This window comes from Sciurus carolinensis, chromosome 3, assembly GCF_902686445.1.
Source record: "Sciurus carolinensis chromosome 3, mSciCar1.2, whole genome shotgun sequence".
NCBI lineage: Eukaryota > Metazoa > Chordata > Mammalia > Rodentia > Sciuridae > Sciurus > Sciurus carolinensis.
Genome location: NC_062215.1, coordinates 103800684 through 103820057, shown reverse-complemented (window position 1 = coordinate 103820057; position 19374 = coordinate 103800684). Strand labels below are relative to the sequence as shown.

Below are 19374 nucleotides of genomic sequence, written 5' to 3'. Positions count from 1 at the left end.
CGTATATCATCATTAGAGCAACTCCCTCCTCTCACTGGCCAGACCCAGTTATTTCTGGTGAAGTAGGTGCTACACTCCATCTCCTGGTTAGCAGGAGGACAGCAAGAGTTACTCTGTGGAAGCCTTTCAAGGCACTTCTGTTGAAAGCACTTCCCCTTGAAGTTTTAATCTGCTTCTGCAAATTCTGATCTCCTCAAATGCTCAGAAGACACATGTGGAAGCCTGTCAGGCAATTATACATAAAGGCATTTTCCTATTTTATATGTGACATTTCAAATACCTTAAAAAAAATTAGGCCCAGAAGCACTCAGTCTTTCCTTTAACCACTACAAGTGTCTAAGAAGTATTTGCTGAACTCATAAAAAGGCATTGGTCCTCATGAAGGTAACTTGTCCGCCTTCTTTCAGTGGCAGGTGGGAAGATGAGGTGAGAGAGCAGAACCTCCTGCTAAGGAGGACTGTGACAAAGGCCACACAGAGGCCAATTTTGGCTACACTAGCAGGAATGTTCTTATACTAAAAGGAGGTACGTCATTGCAAAAGACCTGGTCTTTGAAAAAATGGCTTTACTCTCTGGAGGTAGACAAATGAGCACTTCTTACATGAATGTCCTGCTTTTAATTCCGTGCTTACCTGCTAATCCTGAGTTGAAAACCACTGTGGGTGAAGATGTTCCAGGCAGTGGGGGTGCAGAGGGAGGAGGGGGTGGTGGCAGAGGAGGAGCTGGCACAGTCTCTACTGCAGGACCTGGGAGAGGAGGAGGTGGGGGCGGGGGAGGCGGTGGGGGTGGCGGTGGCGGAGGCGGAGGCATAGGTGGTGTTACTGGGCCATTTTGCACTAGAAGAAAAGAAACCAATTGACTTTGAAAACAGAAATGGTCTTCCTGCAACATGTTGCGTATACAGACAATATAAAAAACACTTAAAAGGATAAAGGATTGCTTTCAAAAGCCATAAAACTTATTTATCAACAAATGGGGGAAATACTTTAATGTAAGTGGAATGAATGCCTTAATCTCAAAGCATAAATAGTTCTTAAAATCAGTAAAAGAACATGCCAACAAAAGCAAAGGACAAAAAGGGATAATTGGTAAAAGAAGAAACACAGATGACCTGATAGTGTACACTTAGTCCTCCTGCATGGCTTCTTACCTGCTTCAGGTGTGTCTGATGATGGAGGTATTGGCGGGGGAGGAGGTGGCAAAGGTCCCGAGGAGACAGCCCCCGAAACTGGTCCCACATAGTTACCCGCTCCCACATCTGACCCCATGGACATTGTGCCAGAAGACACAACTGGCAATATAGCAATGTCCCCATCCCCTTTCTTCTGAATTTTAATGGTCCCTTGTTTCTCCAGTTCATGAATCTTTTTTTCCAGGGTGGACTGTCTTTGAATGGCTTCTTCTTTTTCTTTGACCATTTTTCTTAACGTGTGAACTTGAGTATTTGCATCTTTGTAAATTTCCTGCAAAAGAGTTCATGGTCAAGAATTTGTCTCCAAAGGATATTCACATTTATGACCATCAGATTGGCAAACTGAGGATAAAGGAATTAACTAAAAAGAGAAAAAAGGACACTGATATAAATAAAAATTCTATGAAACCAGAACCTATAGGGTCCCACTAATTATGAATTATACTGCTGACACATGCAATATACTCCAGCAACTGATATCATTAATGAAGTTCTTTCCATTTCATAAATCCTGCTGCTAACTCAATTTTCCAAGCAGGTAGAAAGGAAGAGAGCAGAGATGACTTTAACTCCCAGAAGCTGACTGTGAAGTGTCCTGGGACATGCTGGTGCAGCATGTTTTCCTTTCACTAATTTTCAGATCCATTTGTAACTCCGAGGTACGCATATCAGCTTACCATAAACAAAGGGCCCTAAATCAGACTTGGACAGAAGTCAGACTAGGATTAAAAATCCACAAAGCATGGATTAACCTATTCATGAGTAATGGAGGGCTGACTGTTCTTGAATAGGTTTCTCTGGTCCTCAAAATGCCCCCTTGACCAATCTTAGGACAGCAACTGTTGTGACATTTTCCCTTGGTAATGCAGTTAAGAAAACAGGCCAGAGCTTCCCTCCACTAATTGCTATTTCTGTCTAGCTTTTAGCAGAAAACAAAGAAGTTACAATTTTCAATTCAAAGGCTGCCCTGGTCCCTTTTTAGGGGGCCACAGAGGTTCCGGTGCAAGGAGTTTTATGGAATTGAACTCACTAGCTGGGCCTTGCACATGTGCTCTCTCTCACCACAAACCTCCGGCAGGCAGGGAAACATTCTTCACACCCTGTCTATTATTAATAATCTAAAAGTCTGAACTTTGAATTGAGTCCATATGCTACATCTTTGTCTCGATGGTGTGCCAGAAAATAAATTTCCAAGAGTTAACCGAAGGACATGTCAGAATATCAGGCAACACACACAGACATGATAACCATCACATAAAATGTGCCGCTGCATTAAATGTGGTGTAAAGGCAAGCCATTTGCCCCAGCGCCCTCCAGGCACGTTGGTGCTTTTATGTTCTGCACAATTCCAAGCACACAGATGGCACGCCATAAATACCTGACATGTAAGGTAAAACAACACTAAGGCCAAATCAAATAACTGGGATTATCTGATAATAAAATGAATTGGTTTTGCTTTTTCCTTTTTTTCTGGGTGAATGTCATTAGGTCTAGCCTGAGCTGTGATTCACGGTTTCCATAGCAACCACCAAACCCAGTTTTGAGTAGAGGCAAAGTAAAGGAATACAATGAAGTCCAAGCCCTAGTAAAAATAAATAAGTGACATGAATTAAATCCATGCTATGTTTTTATTTCCAACCAAATGGGTGAGCCACAGAATCAACCCAGTCTCCTCCAGATGGAAAAGCACTGTTGCTCCCAAAATCTGTGATAAGGAAATCCTGAGTCTCCAATATGTGAGTGCACACATGTGTATACAGACCCTGACTACGTGAACTTTCCATTTAAGGATCACATCTGAAATGGTCCTAATAAACCTGCTGCATCAATGCATTCCTCCGAAAAATGCACCCGTGTTCAACCAGCCCAAGGCGGGAGCACACTGGCTGCCACTCCCACCTGGGGGACTGTCATTAGCACACTTACTCGGACAACATCCAGTTCCTTGTTCCTCTGCATGAGCTGCTTTTCCAGTTCTACGATCTTGGACATGGCTTCATTCTCTGTGTCTTGTAGTTTCTCAGATAACTGTAAAACGTTGAAAAGAAAACTGTGTCACAACATAGGATCATTCAGACCAGGTCTTTAGTCCTCAGAAAGTGTATCTCTAAGATGATTAGGGGGCTTTCAGAGTCTCGAATGTGTTACACGAATTGTTTTTTGGAAATGTTTGTATTTATAATAATGGTTCTGAAAACACATTTGTTTCTACTAAGAATAATTTACACAAGATCATTAATAAAAACCCATATGGGACTCCTTAGTGTTTAAATATACAGTGTCTCCCTCCATTCCTTTGGAGCTAGCAAGGGTTGAGAACAGAAAGGTGAGGGAAGAGGGTCACCTCCCATCCCCAAGAAAAGAATATCAGACAACAGCTTTTGAAAATTGTTGATCCAGCTGGAAAAAGGCACTACTGTTTGTTTCAACCCCAAATATTCAAATACTAGAAGCTATTTGGAGAGGTAGTTCAAATAAAGGTGGCCTACTACAAAAGTAATTTTGCTATGGTCAGGCAAGGGAGGGAGGGAGGGAAAGAGGTGGAGAGAGGAGTTGGGGGCGGGGAAAGGGGTGAGGGGGAGGGGGGAGAGAGAGAGAGAGAGTGAGAGAGAGAGAGAGGGAGGGAGGGAGAGGGAAGCACATAAGTCATGTATATGTATTAAAAAGCAGCTTTCTGCACATGGCTATATGATTGAGCAATTTCTGATTTCTTACATCTCACTGAAAATAATCATAAGTAAAGGCAATCAGAAAGGCAAGGGAAAGAAGAGTGGAGATTTACACCAATCAGGCTCAGAACAAAATACTAATCTTTGAAGGGGAGAGATATTGGGCCTGTAAACTGTATGGCAGATGCCAACTAGGTCACTGTAGTACTTAGAAAGGGAGAGTATTGGGCTCAGCAAGTTGTTTTAATCACAAGCCACGGAGATGCTCATTTTCAAAGTAATGATAAAAAGCAAAGGAAATTACACATACATATAGTACTTTAAAAAGAAAACGTGGGAGCTGGGGTTGTGGATCAGTGGTAGAGTGCTGGCCTGACATGTGTGAGGCACTGGCTTCAATTCTCAGCACCACATACAAATAAATGAATAAAATAAAGGTCCAAAAAAATTTTTTTTAAATGTGGGAAGAAATATGTGTTCAAAGGGCAAAATAATGTTCCTCCAAATGGAGACAATTCATTTCATACAAAAAATCTGGTTTAAATTTCTAGGTTTCTCTGCTTGTTCTTGTAATATTTGAAGTATGTGTTTAATGAATGAACAAATGAACAACCTCTGAAGACCTTTAGACTCTTATTCTACTTGGTCTGTGGCAGAAGGATCACAAGTTCAAGGCCAGTCCCAGCAACTTAGTGAGAGCCTGTCTCAAAACTAAAAAGATCTGGGGCTGTAGCTGAGTGGTAAAATGTCCCTGATCAATTCCCAGTACTTTAAAAAAAAAAAAAAAAATTTATGTGTGTGTGTGTGTGTGTGTGTGTGTGTGTGTTTATATGTATATATGCCATATATATATATTATAGAAAATCAGATCCCTGTCATCAGATTCCTGCCCTAATACAGAGTTGACATTATATTGAGATGCCAGTCTTCTTCAGCAAAGAAGATATTTGAGAGACATTTTCATGAAAATGTCTAATTGCTAAAATGAAACTATTGAGAATATGAGTAATGTAAGATAGGAATATTCAGATCAGCATCAAGAGACACTAGTTAATTCTCCCCATGGGATGGTGTCGACATTTTGAGAAGAAGATAGTTTATGTTCAGAAAATAATTCTTCATCTCATGCCAAATTTCCATATTTCATTCCCCTCTAATCCCTTAGGTAATGCCAGCAATTCAACCCTCCTGTGCCTGTAGATTGTCAGGACAAGCAATTTTGCAGTTCTGAGAGGTAAGCCAGTTGAGGCAAAGCAAGGGGTTCCACTTTGCTTTCAGTAACAGACCTGCCTTCTTTGAAAGAACCCAGAATGGCTTATGATAGTTCTCTCACCCGGTCACAGCTCATTTCTAAGACTACATCTTTTAAGTTATTGCCATAAAGGTGGATGTTAGTTTTATTTTGCACCCAAATGAAACATGAGCAAATTTTCCCTTGTCTGAGATGTAGTTACATGAGAGATGTTTTCTTCCAGTTCTTCCACCCTCTCCAAAGCCGCATTCTTGGTTTCTGCATCTTCCAGCAGAGCTCCGACATCAAACACGTTGTCCAGGTAAGCCTGAATCTGTACCTGCAGCTTGTCACTCTCTGTATGTTTCAGCTTCTAAAAACCAGAATTTGAGAAGTAATGGTAGCTTATCTTTGGAAACAGAACATACTTACCCAATAGTCTACAAAGTTTGTTTCTTCCTAAAATCCAGCCTTTTCCAAAAGGGTTTTAATACATCAACCTCCTTAAGAGAATTATGAAGTGACTACTTAAGGCAGGATCAGATTTGTTTCTGCTGAATATCCCTCAGATATTTACTTGCATGTGTAAATATTTAATATAGTTAATATACATACATATAAATGTAAATATGTAAAAATTACATATTTACATGTGTTTACATACTCCATTTCCTCCCCCAATCCTTCCTACTCCAGGTAGTTACACTCTAATCTAAAACACTTTGATACATGTGAAATCAAGAAAACAGAAAAACTAGAAGTAGCTTTCAAAGGGAACAGTCATAAACAACATGAAACTTAAAGGGGTGTCTGGGTAGTAGAGAAGATTGCCTTGGGTGCCATCTTGCCTGGACAGTGATGGTGGCTCTGGGTAGGGGACAGTTATGCAGGAGGTGGGCTGGACATTAGCCCTGGGTTTATTTTACTGCAAATTTCTAGAGTTCACTCTTTATGAGTGCTTCCCTAAGGCAGGACCCCCCCATCAATAGCTCAGGGCTTCCAAAGCAAGATCAGAAAGCTTTCCCCAGTTCACTGTACCCCCAACCAGGGATCTTGAAGGAATTCAGCTACCACTAAGATAAACTAGCCTCTAAGATGGCCAAATAAATCAATGAATCTCCTCTATAAGAAATATGAACTATGAATTTTCCAGAGGATAAAGGAATGGCCAGAATAATATCTTGCACATGGATAATGTCAATGGCATTTCTAAAGGAATCGAAGACTACATGCAAAGTTGCTTCTGTAAACTAATGTAGTATTTACATGTTATGTATTCATCATATTACTCTTCTAACTACCTCCGTCTATTAGAGAGCAGAACCAACATTCTTACAAAGTTAAAGAAATAGAGAATTTTGATATAATCTAAAAATTTTAAGAGGGATTCCACTTTATATAAATTCTGGGGAAAATGGATTTTCTGCTAAGGTATAACCTACAATTTAACTTGTTCTGAAGAGAGTATGTTTTATCTTAGTTTAGGGCAAAGACCAAAACAAAAAATGGTGAAGAAGCTTCTTGGGATTTTTCACAAGATTCAGAATGAATAATAGGTGTTCACAGATAGTTTACCAACCTGTACAAAGCTAAACCCAGAACACCAGTAGGAATTTATGTGCCCAATTTTTGTTCAAATACCATTGTTCTCAGAGCATATAAGGAAAGAGGATAGATAAACCTCAATATCAAAGCATAAAAAATTCCTTTCCATACAATACTCCAACAATGACATCAGTAGGTCTTTAATATTAGAAAAATACTTCCAACAAGTCCTTAACGGAAATCCATCATGCCTCTCCCTGAGTGGAGTCTTTAGACAACATTAGGTCAGTCTACTCCAGGGTAGCCTGACTGCTCTGGTGAGCAAGGACTCAGGTCAAGAGTAAACCATCTCTGTGATTCTGCCTCCCAGCACTGTTAGAAGACAGTGTTTGAAATCCCAACTTCATCCTGATGAAGATGGGTAGCTAAACACTGCAGGTTTAGGGAAGAGCACCTATCATCTCTATAGCTAGAAATAGCCTTGAAATTGAGGTCAGCAATTCCTGCCCTACCCTTCTAAATTCAACTGGACCATTCCTGTGTGGAAAGAAAAACAAAACTGCCAAGGAATCAAAGTGTATGCTTTGTACACATAGATTCTCACGTCGATTTATGATTTGCACATCAACTTTCAGTTTCTTAACAGAAGAACTTCAGGAACTGGCTGAGCACTTCTGCAAGGAAACCTGGAAAAGAGAAACTAAACACCCTTCTCCCAAGTCCCAAAAGTGGAACTTCTAAATCCACAAATACTTGAAGCAGAAATTAACAGCTTCGGGAGGAAGTCTCTAGTGTTCATTTCCTCATTATTTATGCTCTAGACCTTTACTCTTCACTCTACAGCAGTCTTGGTTTGATTTTCCCTGCCTAGCTGGGGCCCCCAGAGCAACCAAGAATGCAAACTGTGCAGCAGTTGGGTGAGGGATGCAATGAGACTTGACCCAGACTTGTACTCAAAAACACAGGCAAGCTGCAGCAGGACTGCAAGAGGCCATCTGACTCCTGAACTAAAAAGCTGCTGGCACAAGACTGCAGAGGTCCCAGAAGGTCTGCAAGAATCCAGCTTCTTTAGCAGATTGCATCACTTGGACTGGTTCCCTTTAACCAGCATAACAGTAGTTGACTACACAGAGCTTTAAGCATTCCTTAGCCACTATAGAAGTGCACCATTGAGGGAGGGTAAGTAATAAATCAATTCTTACACTGAAGCCAAAGGTTATAGCTATACTCACATCCAAGTATTCATCCAGGCCTAATTTGGTGAATTCATATTGGAGGTGAACTCTAAAGTTCATATCTTCTACTGAATGGACAACGATATTAATAAACTGCATAGAGGCCACCTGAAATGAAATTGCCAAGGGATTAGACAGATTTTAAACTATTTTCTCATTGGATCATAGGCACATGCTTTTAATACACAAATTAGGCTCACTGACTGATTTCCAAGTCCTCCATTTCACTGGGTCTTTAATAACATTTTACAATGTTTTTAATTTAAAAAGTCATAGAGTTACCACAATAAGATACCACTTCACAGCCACTAGGATGACTAATAATAAAACAAAAATACAGTAACAAGGGTTGGCGTGGATATTGAGAAACATGAAATCTTCATTCCTTGCTAGTGGGAACATAAAACGATGCAGCCACTTTGCAAAGTGTGACAGTTCCTCAAAATGTCAAAGTTATCATGTGACTCATGTAGCTAAGAGAAACACAAACACGTCCACATAAAAATTTGTACATGAATGGTTCACAGCAGCATTATTTGTAACTAAATGGGGAGAACCCAATGTCCATCAACAAAATGTGGTATGTCTATACAATGGTATATTGTGCAACAATAAAAAGGAATGAAATAACTGATACATGGTAGAGCATGGACAAATCCAAATATATCATAATAAGTGAAAAGAGTCAGTAAAAAAAAAGATCACAGAAGAGTTGGGCATGTAGCTCAGTGCAGGGTGCTTGCCTAGCATGCATGAGGTCCAGGGTTCAAACCCCAACACAAAACACACATGGTATGATTCCATTCATTTAAAATACCCAGAACAGGCTTCGCCATAGACATAGAAATTAGATTGGTGGTTTCCTCAGGTTGGAGATGAGGTAAATAGGAAGTTACTGTTGATGGGCACAGGGAGTCTTTTGGGGGTGACAAAATGTTCTAAATTAAATCATGGTGATGGTTACACAACCTGTGAATATACTAAATACATACTGAACTATACACTTTCAATGGTAATGTGGAGGTTACGATACTGTATTTCAGTAAACCTATTCTTAAAAAGTCATTTAGTTGGGCTGGGGTTGTGGCTCAGTGGTAGAGCACTTGCCTCACATGCGTGGGGCACTGGGTTCAATCCTCAGCACTGCGTAAATAAATTTTTAAAAAAGGTATTATGTCCATCTACAACTAAAAAATGTTTTTTGGAAGTCATATAGGTATATAGAGCAAATCAAATAAATTAATACAGGTATATATAGCACACAAAATATGAAAACTATTGCAAAAAACATCATTTAAATCATGTATAACCCTCACCACAAGGTAATTGCTTCTTAACATTCTCTCTGAAGTCTACCACCAGAACGATAGCAGAGCTTTGGCCTATCTTTCTAGGTAATCACCTTGTTTCTACTACTTATGGTGGAAATATCTTGCTCACACTTTCCCTCAAAGGCAATGACCCCACAGAAGCTCCAGGAAGAAGGTAAAATGATTGAGGGACCAGGGTTCATAATCACCAGTCTCTTCCCCAAGACCAGTTCCCTTTAGCTTCTTAAAAACTGTTTTTACTGAGTTAGAGTCTTCTGTGACAAAGGGACTCTACTGCAATTTACCAAAAAAGTATTTCAAGGTCTATGGTTAAGTGAACTTAAGAAAAGACATCTTGTCAATTTTTTGTTTTATTTTCTCCACAAAAATACAGAAAAAGGTCTTAAAACTATATAAAAAGTTTTTATGTTGTACATTGTGGGGAGTACGTTGTTTGGGAGATTGGGCAATGGAACTACATTCCCAATTCATCAAAATCCTCATTTTCTGGAGGGAAAATGTGGTTGGATTCTGGCATCTTCCCATTTCTCTTCTGAAAATAGATCTAAATGCTGAGTTTTATAATACACCTAAGAGACAACTATTTTAGGTGATGCATGAACCCAGCAATAGTGCTTGGGGTTTGTTTTGGAGGGTTTTGTACTAGGGATTAGAACCCAGGGACACTTACTACTGAGCCACATCCCCAGCTCTTTTTACTATTACTTTTTTTTTTTTTTTTTTGGATACAGGGTCTTGCTAAGTTGCTTTGGGTCTTGTTAAGTTACTAAGGCTGGCCTGAACTTGTGATTCTCCTGCCTCAGTCCTCCCAATACACTGGGATTACAGGTGTACCCACAGTGCCCGCAGTAGTTCTTGCAGCCTGTCAAGAAGGTACCTTGCCTATGTGCATATGAGTAGGTGAACTGACAGGAACTGGCTCTAATCCATATACAATGGTATAGATGTTTTGTTGTTTTTTAGATATACGTAACAGCTGAGTATATTTTGACATATTATACATACAAGGAGTATAACTTTCCATTCTTGGGGTTGTACATGATGTGGAGTCACCCTGGCCATGTTTTCATATATGAACATAGGAATTATTTCCAATTCATTCTACTGTCTTTCCTATTCCCATCACCCTCCCTTTCTTTCATTTCCTTTTGTCTAATTCAATGAACTTTATCCCCACCCCCATTATTGTGTGTTAGCATCTGCATATCACAGACAACATTCAGCCTGTGGTTTTATTGGGATTGGTTTATTTCACTTGGCATGATAGTCTCAAATTCCATCCATTTATCAGCAAGTATCATAATTTCATTCTTCTTTATGGCTGAGTAATATTCCATTGTGTATGTATACCACATTTTCTTTATCCATTCATCTGTTAAAGGGCACCCAGGTTAAATATTGTGAATTGAGCTGCTATGAACATCGATGTAGCTGGGTATAGAAGGTTTAATGGACTTATAATTTCAGCAAATTCAAATACCAAGAGGTTCAGCAGTCATCATAAAATGAGTAAGATAGGTCATATGTAACACAATAAAGAGTAGTGTAGATTGTGACACACTGGAGATGATATCTTAGGAACAGTGGCCTAATGTTATCACACATTTTTAATTTTCAAAAAAAAAATTCAACATCTATCATTATGTTCAACAAGCCTGTAGCATGATTCAGTCTGGGGCCTCCAATCTGCAATGCCAGCTCTAATCAAACAAGTTAGTTTCCCCTAACATGGGACAGAAAAGAACTGGTAATGTAAGCCAAGGCACAGAGCTCATTACATATTCATTACCAGTGCCAGCATTAGCCTGAACTTCTCTAGAAAATTCTAACAAGAATTTAAAAGTACACCTTGTCTCACATATATGTTTTGCATTTTCAAAAGCAAATAACATGCTTTATGGAAAAGAACAGTTTCTGTATAAAGGATTTCATCTTCTCACTGATTTTGGAAGGAGATGAAGTTAACGGTGCCATATAAAACTCAAGGTCCCAGAAAAAAAATTTTCACAATAAAAGGGTTAGAAATCTGCAAGAATCTGTTTTACAGTTTATAGTCACTAAAACAATTAAAAATAAAACTTTACATGGCATCCTAAGCATAGGCTTTGCAATATAAGAACCGTTTGGGATACCTGCTCCAAGCTGAAGTGAACCTGGTAGATTAAACTCAGTTAAAGATCTCCTGGGTTCAGAAGCTCTCTAGAGCAACTGGATTGGGTCAAAGGCTACAGAGGTCAGTGTACTCAAGAGTATTATCTCAGGAAATCCTCTATGGTAAATCCCATCTCAGTCCAGGAATAAGACTTGGGTGTATGGATTCAGAAGTGCTGAAACGCATTTTGCTGTTCTTATCTGAGAACAATAGCACTGCTATGGACCCACACGTCCTGCATGTGATCGAGCCTGCTAAGGAGGTGTGCAACATGATTATGCCCTCACAGAATTACTAAAGAAGGAAAGAGATCCAAGGCGGAAAACTCACTGCTGAACAGTCAATCTACAAAAGCAAAGCACGCAGTTTTTGAGAATACGGGCTGGAGAAGGGCACTGACTGGAGTCTGCAAGAGTCAAAAACATCAAGATTCCTTCTACCCTACGAGTATCATGTAGTACTATTGGTAGTTCAAGCTGGAGATCATAGGCATTTGCAGGTCTCAATTTCCTTTTCCCCTGCTGTGTGGCTTCCCCTTTTACTTGCTGTACAGAATCAGTACTTTTGGCCTTTACTAAGTGTGTTTCAAATGAATAAATCTGTAAATAAATACCACAAAGGGAAAATACAGATGAACAGGAACATTCTAGAAAGGATCTATATAGCATATTAAACTCAATTTCCTGTCTGTCCTGTGAAACATGTGTGTGTATATGCATGCATATATTTAGGAAAAAAGTGCTAAATCTGAGTTTGCTTTATTAAACATAATACTAAGTAACTCACCATAAAATCTATGTTATTGTCTTCATTCCTGAAATGTTCCATCAATTTCTCAAAGCGCTGTTTTTCTCCGCAAACCTGGAACACATTTTTTTGTTGTCCATGTCACATTCCAAACATATGCATCCCCAAATTAGATACGGAAATTTCGGCATTAATAATTACTTCCAGAATGTCTTTGTTTTTCCTCTTCTCTCTCATACACTATTTCTCTCCAAAGTTAGTTAACTCACGAATAGCCACAGGACACAGGACCAAAAGCTGATCCTTGGGTTTCTTTTGCATAGTCTCCTGATATTTCAAAATCCATATCAAATGTGCTTTTAATTCATTGTTGTGTTTGCAGACCCACCAAGATTTTAGCAGCTTGCATTCAGAATCCCACACCCTAACTCATGGCCAAAAAAAAAAAAAAAAAAAAAAAAGTGTGTGTGTGTATATGCATATATGCACACACACACACACACACACACACACACGACAGCTTTCCTTTTTACCAAAGTACTTTTAAGACAGACATACTAAAATGTTTGAATAATTTGGTTTTTAAAGTCCTTGAAAGCAATTCGAAATTTTCATGTCTAACTGAACCAAATAATTTTAGTGCATAAATTATAACACAAAAGTAAAGTAGACACTTTGGGAAGCTATATTAACCCACTTAAGGTGAACACACAAATTGGTAGTAATTTGTGGAGTAGCAGCCCCAAGGCCTGAAACATAAGCCGTCAGCCCAAATTAATGCTTTCACTGAACAGGTGAAATAAACAGATAAAACAGTGGGAACCCCAGGGCCCCAAGGTATTTTCACATACATGGAAATATATATTTAAATACATAGAGCTAAAATACAATGTCAAGGAAAGACTCTACCAAATAATAGTCCCAAAATGAAAAGATGAACTCCAATTCTGTCACTGTCCTTGGTTTCAGAAAAATATTTACCTGAACCACCCATGGACTACAAGCTGAATTAGTAGAACACAGTCCCTGAGTCTGCATTTTGCAAATTAAATGTAGATTTCACAAGCTAAGCTCTAAATTTTCTGATTCCATTTATGATCTTAGAGATACCCAGGCAAGGCTAATCCTGAAGAATTCTTCTAAAATGGTATTTCACAATGCTACAATGCAGTCATTAATAATCATGTTAAACTTCCATGTGAACACATATATGTACTGATGAAAAGAAAGCCCATGAAGGAGGAAATTTGTCTATTTTATTTAGTGCTATATCTTCAACATTCAGATCAATGCTTAGTACATTGGGAATATTCATAACATTGTGAATTGTCCTGAATAGAAAGACAAACCACCATAAATTGTGTAGACTTCACAAAAAGGGTGACTTGGTTAATACTAGTCTCTATGGTGTTTTAGAGTGAAGAAAGAAACCACTGGACCACTGTGGACAGGTGCCACAGTGCTATAGTAATGGCTCCTGGGTCTCAAGCCTACACTGGGAACGTTAGGAAACAGCCTCCAACCTCTGAGGGTCTTCAAGTCTTAAAGACCGAATTTTTCCAACAAAATGAGACCACAGTTTTAAAGAATTCTGTTGATAACTCTCCATTTCTTTACACCTGCCTTAAGCAAAAATAGTTTCAAGAGGCAGAGGAACAATGCATGAGCCAGAAAGGAGGATGAAGAGCTGGTTTTGGAAGGGAGAATTTAATGCCTCTGAAAAACTCTGCTTGCCCAATTCCACTCTAGTCTGATTGACGTCCTGAGTGGGGGTGATGTGACATGGGCATGCTTGATTTTAAAAGCACTATTTTTTATTTTGATGCTCCAGGAAAGCCAAGGATGAGAGATCTAGGGGATACCATGTTCTCACCCTACACTCAGCCAAACCCTCTGGTGAATATGTGGCAAATTCCTGGAAATAAAACATTGTTGAATATAATGAGGCATTCTAGGCCCTGCTCTCTAGTATGACATCAGCTACATCTGTATCCAAAAGGACAAGCACCCCTGCTTGCAAAGAGGGCCCAGTGGTTGAAAAATGACAAGGCTTGACACAGAAAGGGTCAGAATCAGAACTGCTACTTTCTTTAAGCACACACCCCCCCAAAAGAACTTGATTCTCAGGAAAATGACTGGCTTCAATCTTGTGTTGGGAGGTTGGCAATGGCAGAAAAAGAAAAGGAAGAAAGGCCCTCTTGGATCTGGAGACAGATACCAGCTGTTCTGAGAAGCAGAGCATGATTAACGTTCTGTTGAGCAAATAGGCATTCACTACTTTAGAAAAGCCAACAACCACCCAATGAACAATGATAACAGACACAATTTCAAGAGAACAAAGCCCTTCAATTAAAGAATGTTAGAAAGTTGGAAAGTGCCTTGAATAATCTGATGTCTTATTCTTATGAATAAACTACTCTCAGACAGAGCAAATATCCCTAACCTGATAAAAGGTCAACAGAGTGGCAGAACCAAGACCAGAATCAGTCCCCAATACCCACCTGATGATCCCACTCCCACATAGCCCAGAATGCTCAGACCAAAATATTCCATCTAGAGAATATTTATACCCTTCCAGAATTATCTGAGACAAGAGACCATATATATATAGTCTCTCTCTCTCTCTCTCTCTCTCTCTCTCTCTCTCTCTATATATATATATATATATATACATATATATATATATACATATATATATATAATTATTAAAGGTCACAACCCTTGCATCACACACATAATACTTGACATCTGTGCACCAGAATCTTCCACAAACTTCTAAACACAGCAGACTTCTGGGGTCCAAACTGAGATGTAACTGAATGACAGTCTTCACAGATGGGATTAGGAACCTGGGTTTTTACAAAGAACTCATTTTGGAACTAGTTGACTGGTAGAATATTAGACTGTCAAACCCCCTCAGCCATTTTGAGTACCAATTGTAAGACCAGTTGTGAATAGCTAGATAATTACCTTTCCACTTCATTCAGTGTCCAGCTGAGCAACACAAAGAAACATACACTACTACATCTGAGTATCATAGGAGTGCAACACTACACAGCCACCCGGTCCCATTTCTGCCCTCATATTCCCTAACCCCCATCTGTGTTGGAGTTTAAAGCTGCAAAGAAGGACAGTTGTATTAGGAAGAACCCCACAGAGGTGGGCAGGACAGGAATTAGTATACTGACCCTGAACAGCTATAATAAGTAACAGGTAACTCACAAACAATCAAGGATTGTATCCAAGGTGTTAGAGTAAATGAATTTAACATAACTGAGGAAAGTGTGAGTGGACAATAAAACAAATTATACATCACCAGTTAATAAAAAAGAGATGACATCAAATCAAGAACAACAACAACAGATTAATTTCATGATGGGTAAATATCCCCCAAATCAAGTGGCTTGGTAGGCAGGAATGAAATAGATATTAAAAAGAGTTCTCGCTATATGTGTTTCTTTACAATCCCTCATTCTGTCAACAGACAATCCATGCTGAGAACAGGTGTGTCATGAAACAGAGAAATACTCTTCATCTTCAAAAGGAAGGGGTTTAAATATCTTTCTCTTTATAGTTACTATAAAACTTAGTGAAAATAATTCAAATACACAAAAGTACAGACTGCCAACACAGGTGCCAGGTGTAGGAAACCTTGGAAGATCTGAGTGACTCAATGTACAAACCAGAACGACCCCTCCCACCAGCTCCAGCAAACCTCTCTACACAAAGGTTGAGACTGCCTTGTTTCCATTCCCAGCTAATGGGGTTATTCTCTGACACTGCCTCCCTAGGAACAGTCTGGGTTCCAGAGGCCCCCTTCATTTCTAAGGAAAGGAAAACATGCAACCAGATTCACATTTGTCTCTATGGCTCTAACAATCATTAAACAAGTGTAGACTAAACCCCACAGGAAATGGGAGATATGTTTGGGAAGTTGGTAAAAGTTGTGTCCCACATCAAAGGAAAGTTGTCTTCCTTCATACTGCTACATCTGGACCACCCCACATGCTTGGTTAAAATGGGACCATCATGGTTGAATGAACATACCCATTCTCTCCTTGAACTGGCCTTGTTTTTAGAAAATTGGTGGGAATAAAGACACTGATTTTCAGAATCTACACATGGGCCTTCATGAGAATACTCTCAAGGGCTTCATCAAAATGAAATCAAAACGAAGCCAGAAGCACATACATTACTGCACGTTAAGTATTACTACATGCAGCTTCCATCTGCTAACAAAGGCTGAACAATACATGATGAGAAAACTTTGAAATAAACAAGTCAGATTTCCACAGCTCAAATTCGTCATTGACTTTTAAATTCTCTGGTATTTCTCATTACCCCCATCAGCTTTACCATCAATTTCCTATATTCATTACAAGGAGCCACTGGAGTAGGTGGGGGTGGGGAGCAAGTTTAAGAGCAACAGTGACACCCAGCAGAGCCAAGCAGACTGGAAAGGAGCCCTTTGTTGACTGCACTCCTCTTTCAGCTTAGTTTTCCAACAGTAACAGGCCAGCCTACCAGAAATTCAGTAAACCAACAGGCAAAAGCATATGTTCTACTGTAAACAAAGAGGCAGCTTCATTGCAATTCACTTATGTACCAGTTGCATGTGAATAAACTGACCAACCTCGACTAACACTATATGAAATGAAAATACAGGCTCCAATCCTGTTCCACAGACCTCCAATCTGCGAACAGTCACTGCCCCTGCCCATCCCCAGCACAACTGCCCCTTTAAGCTCTCACACTATAGAAGTGAGGGGTGAGGAGGGCAGAAAGGGACTATGTGGCATATTAAGTGGGATCATAAAACACAGGTTTCAAGTCAAAGTTCTGTCACTACCCTGCTGTTAGCTTGGACAACTCCCTGGACTTCATTTTCACATATGCCATCTGAGACACAGTGATTCTATGTTGCCCAGACTGGCCTCAAATTTGAAATCCTCCTGCCTCAGTCTCCCAGTAGCTGGTATTATACATGTGCACCACCACACACCAGGCTCCACATTCATTATCTTGAGAATCTTAGATTGAAATGCCAATTTTCAAGTTATGCTTTAAAAAGCATAAGTGTCACAGAGAACTAAGGGTGAAGAAGCTGTAGGACTACAGAGGTTCAATGGACTCCAAAGTCAAAGGCATGGCCAGGAAGGAAAATCCCCAATAAGCAAGGTTCTTTTTTTTTTTTTTTTTTTTTTTTTTTTTTTTTGTGGTTCTGGGGATCAAACCCGGGGCTTTGTGCTTGAAAGACAAGCACTCTACCGAGTGAGCTATCTCCCCAGCCCAAGCAAGGTTCTTGAGATGTCTCCTCTCACTTACCCAAAATTGACTAATTCTACTGAGTTGTCTGGTAAGATTTCTCGGAAGGGTGACTTTTTTTTTTTAAACTCACTCATTAGTTTGAAAGCTCTAACATTCTAATCTAACATATTACCAAACTGACCAGCCATGAAAATTCCACACAAAACAAATTCAGAGGGATGCACTGAACTGTGTAGATCCTCAGTATCACTGCTATCACATCTCAGCTGGTTCACGTCTGCTTATAAAGCTGATTAATACTGCACTGCCCAGATAAAATGGGCCACTCCCTCAAAAAGCAAGATACATTTTCACTTAAATGAGAATTGAAGGAAAAGTACAACTTCTGCCAAAAAACAACTCAAGTATGTTCTCCAACATCTGTGAAATGCATTTCAGAACACTGTCCCAATGCATTTGGATAAATCCAGAGCCCTGGATGCAAAGAAGACCGTGGTTTAAAATGTCTCTGGGGTGGGCAGAGGTTAGTGGATGATTTCCCTAAAGGCTCAGAGCAGAGAGAAGATGACTATACAAAAGCTTTGTAAGAAAGAGTATTATCTTGCCAACCAGATGTTGAAATGAACAGACTCCCAGCCTTCAGCCACCCCTCTGTCCTCTCAGATCAGTGGCTGTCTCTGGCTTCCCCAGCAATAGCTCCCAGGGCAAGCCACGTCTGCAGGCAGATTGAAGCCCGACTCTAAGGAGAAGGCAATAAATGCTTCGGAGTTAGTTATATAAAAATTAAAGGCCCCTTGCTTAAGTGTTTCCTTCTTGCCCTGTTGCCTGGCGCCTGCCTCAATACTTTCTTTTTCTCTCTTCACAATAGGCCCCTGTGAGCCAGGGGCTCCCTGCAGGAAGGCACCCTTTTAGAGGCATACACTGTTATGACTGATTAGACTACCCTTCTCAGGGGGCCTGCCTCAGAACAAAAGTTCCATTTTCTTTTCAGTGCCTCATGAAGTAAACAATTATTGCATCATTAGTCCTAGGTGAAAAGCATCTTTTACCTTCTGTTGCAAGCACCTGCAGTCTGAGGATTACTGATGCCATAATGGCCTGACAAAACTACTTTTCTGGTGCATTCTATGGTTATTGAGGTCTTTTACATCATACACAGACACCTAATGGCTGCCATGACAGAAGCAGACCACCAGACCTGCTGCTACCTCTCTTTAATTTCTTTGGGATTAAAAGGCGGAAATGTTGATCTAACTACACAACCTAAACAACTTTATTTCATTCTAGGGTGGGGGGGGATAAAGCTAAGCAACTGAAATTATTCTGCATTCTAGTCAACCCTCTCTCTTTATAAATTAATAAAACATTTATATCCATCTTAGCTTGGGACACATCTGATTATGAGCCTAAGGTTTCATCTGCATAATGCTAAAAACCCCTATGAAAACTTCAGTCATTTTTCCAGATGTTTCCAAACATCCAGATGTTTGGCAGCAGGCACACAAAGCATCCAGATGATTATCTTACTTTCTATGCATGTATCTTGCTGCACTAAAGAAAGAATCCTGACACAGAAGCAAATGGATAGTAAAATCCCCAAAGGACCATGCATTAACATGCCATAATTTAAATGAAAAATGTATCTTTGCCACTCCCCTAACCAAATATGACCTTTATTAAATTCTAAAGCATATGGATCCACAAAACAGTATTTTATAAATGATTTCTTTTGGAAACAGTCCTAATGTCCAACTTGAACCTCTCTGGCTTTATCACAAGATTCATATCCCCTGGTCATTACAAAGGACACGCATAGATTCTTTCAAGGCTACCTGTGACCATTAATTTTGTATCAAAGGGATGCCCAGATAACTGGTAAGATCTTTGGCCATGTCTATGAGGATATTTCAGAAGAGACTGGCATTTGAACCAGTAGACTGAGTAAAGAAATCTGTTCTCACCAATGTGAGAACACAAATAGAGAATCTAGAAGAAAGGTGAATT

General features: G+C 39.7%; 1 protein-coding gene across 12 annotated transcripts in view; it reads right to left on the bottom strand.

Moving 5' to 3' along the window:
- Fmnl2 (formin like 2) overlaps positions 1–19374 on the bottom strand; it is a 293575-nt gene that overhangs the window by 24740 nt on the left and 249461 nt on the right. For all 12 annotated transcript variants that reach the window (XM_047547433.1, XM_047547432.1, XM_047547435.1 and 9 more), the window contains 6 exons: positions 12142–12216; positions 7870–7980; positions 5316–5465; positions 3119–3220; positions 1151–1463; positions 633–836 (listed from right to left, as the gene is read on the bottom strand). In XM_047547433.1, the coding sequence (XP_047403389.1) occupies positions 633–836; positions 1151–1463; positions 3119–3220; positions 5316–5465; positions 7870–7980; positions 12142–12216 (955 nt within the window). The remainder of the gene's footprint in view (positions 1–632; positions 837–1150; positions 1464–3118; positions 3221–5315; positions 5466–7869; positions 7981–12141; positions 12217–19374) is intronic.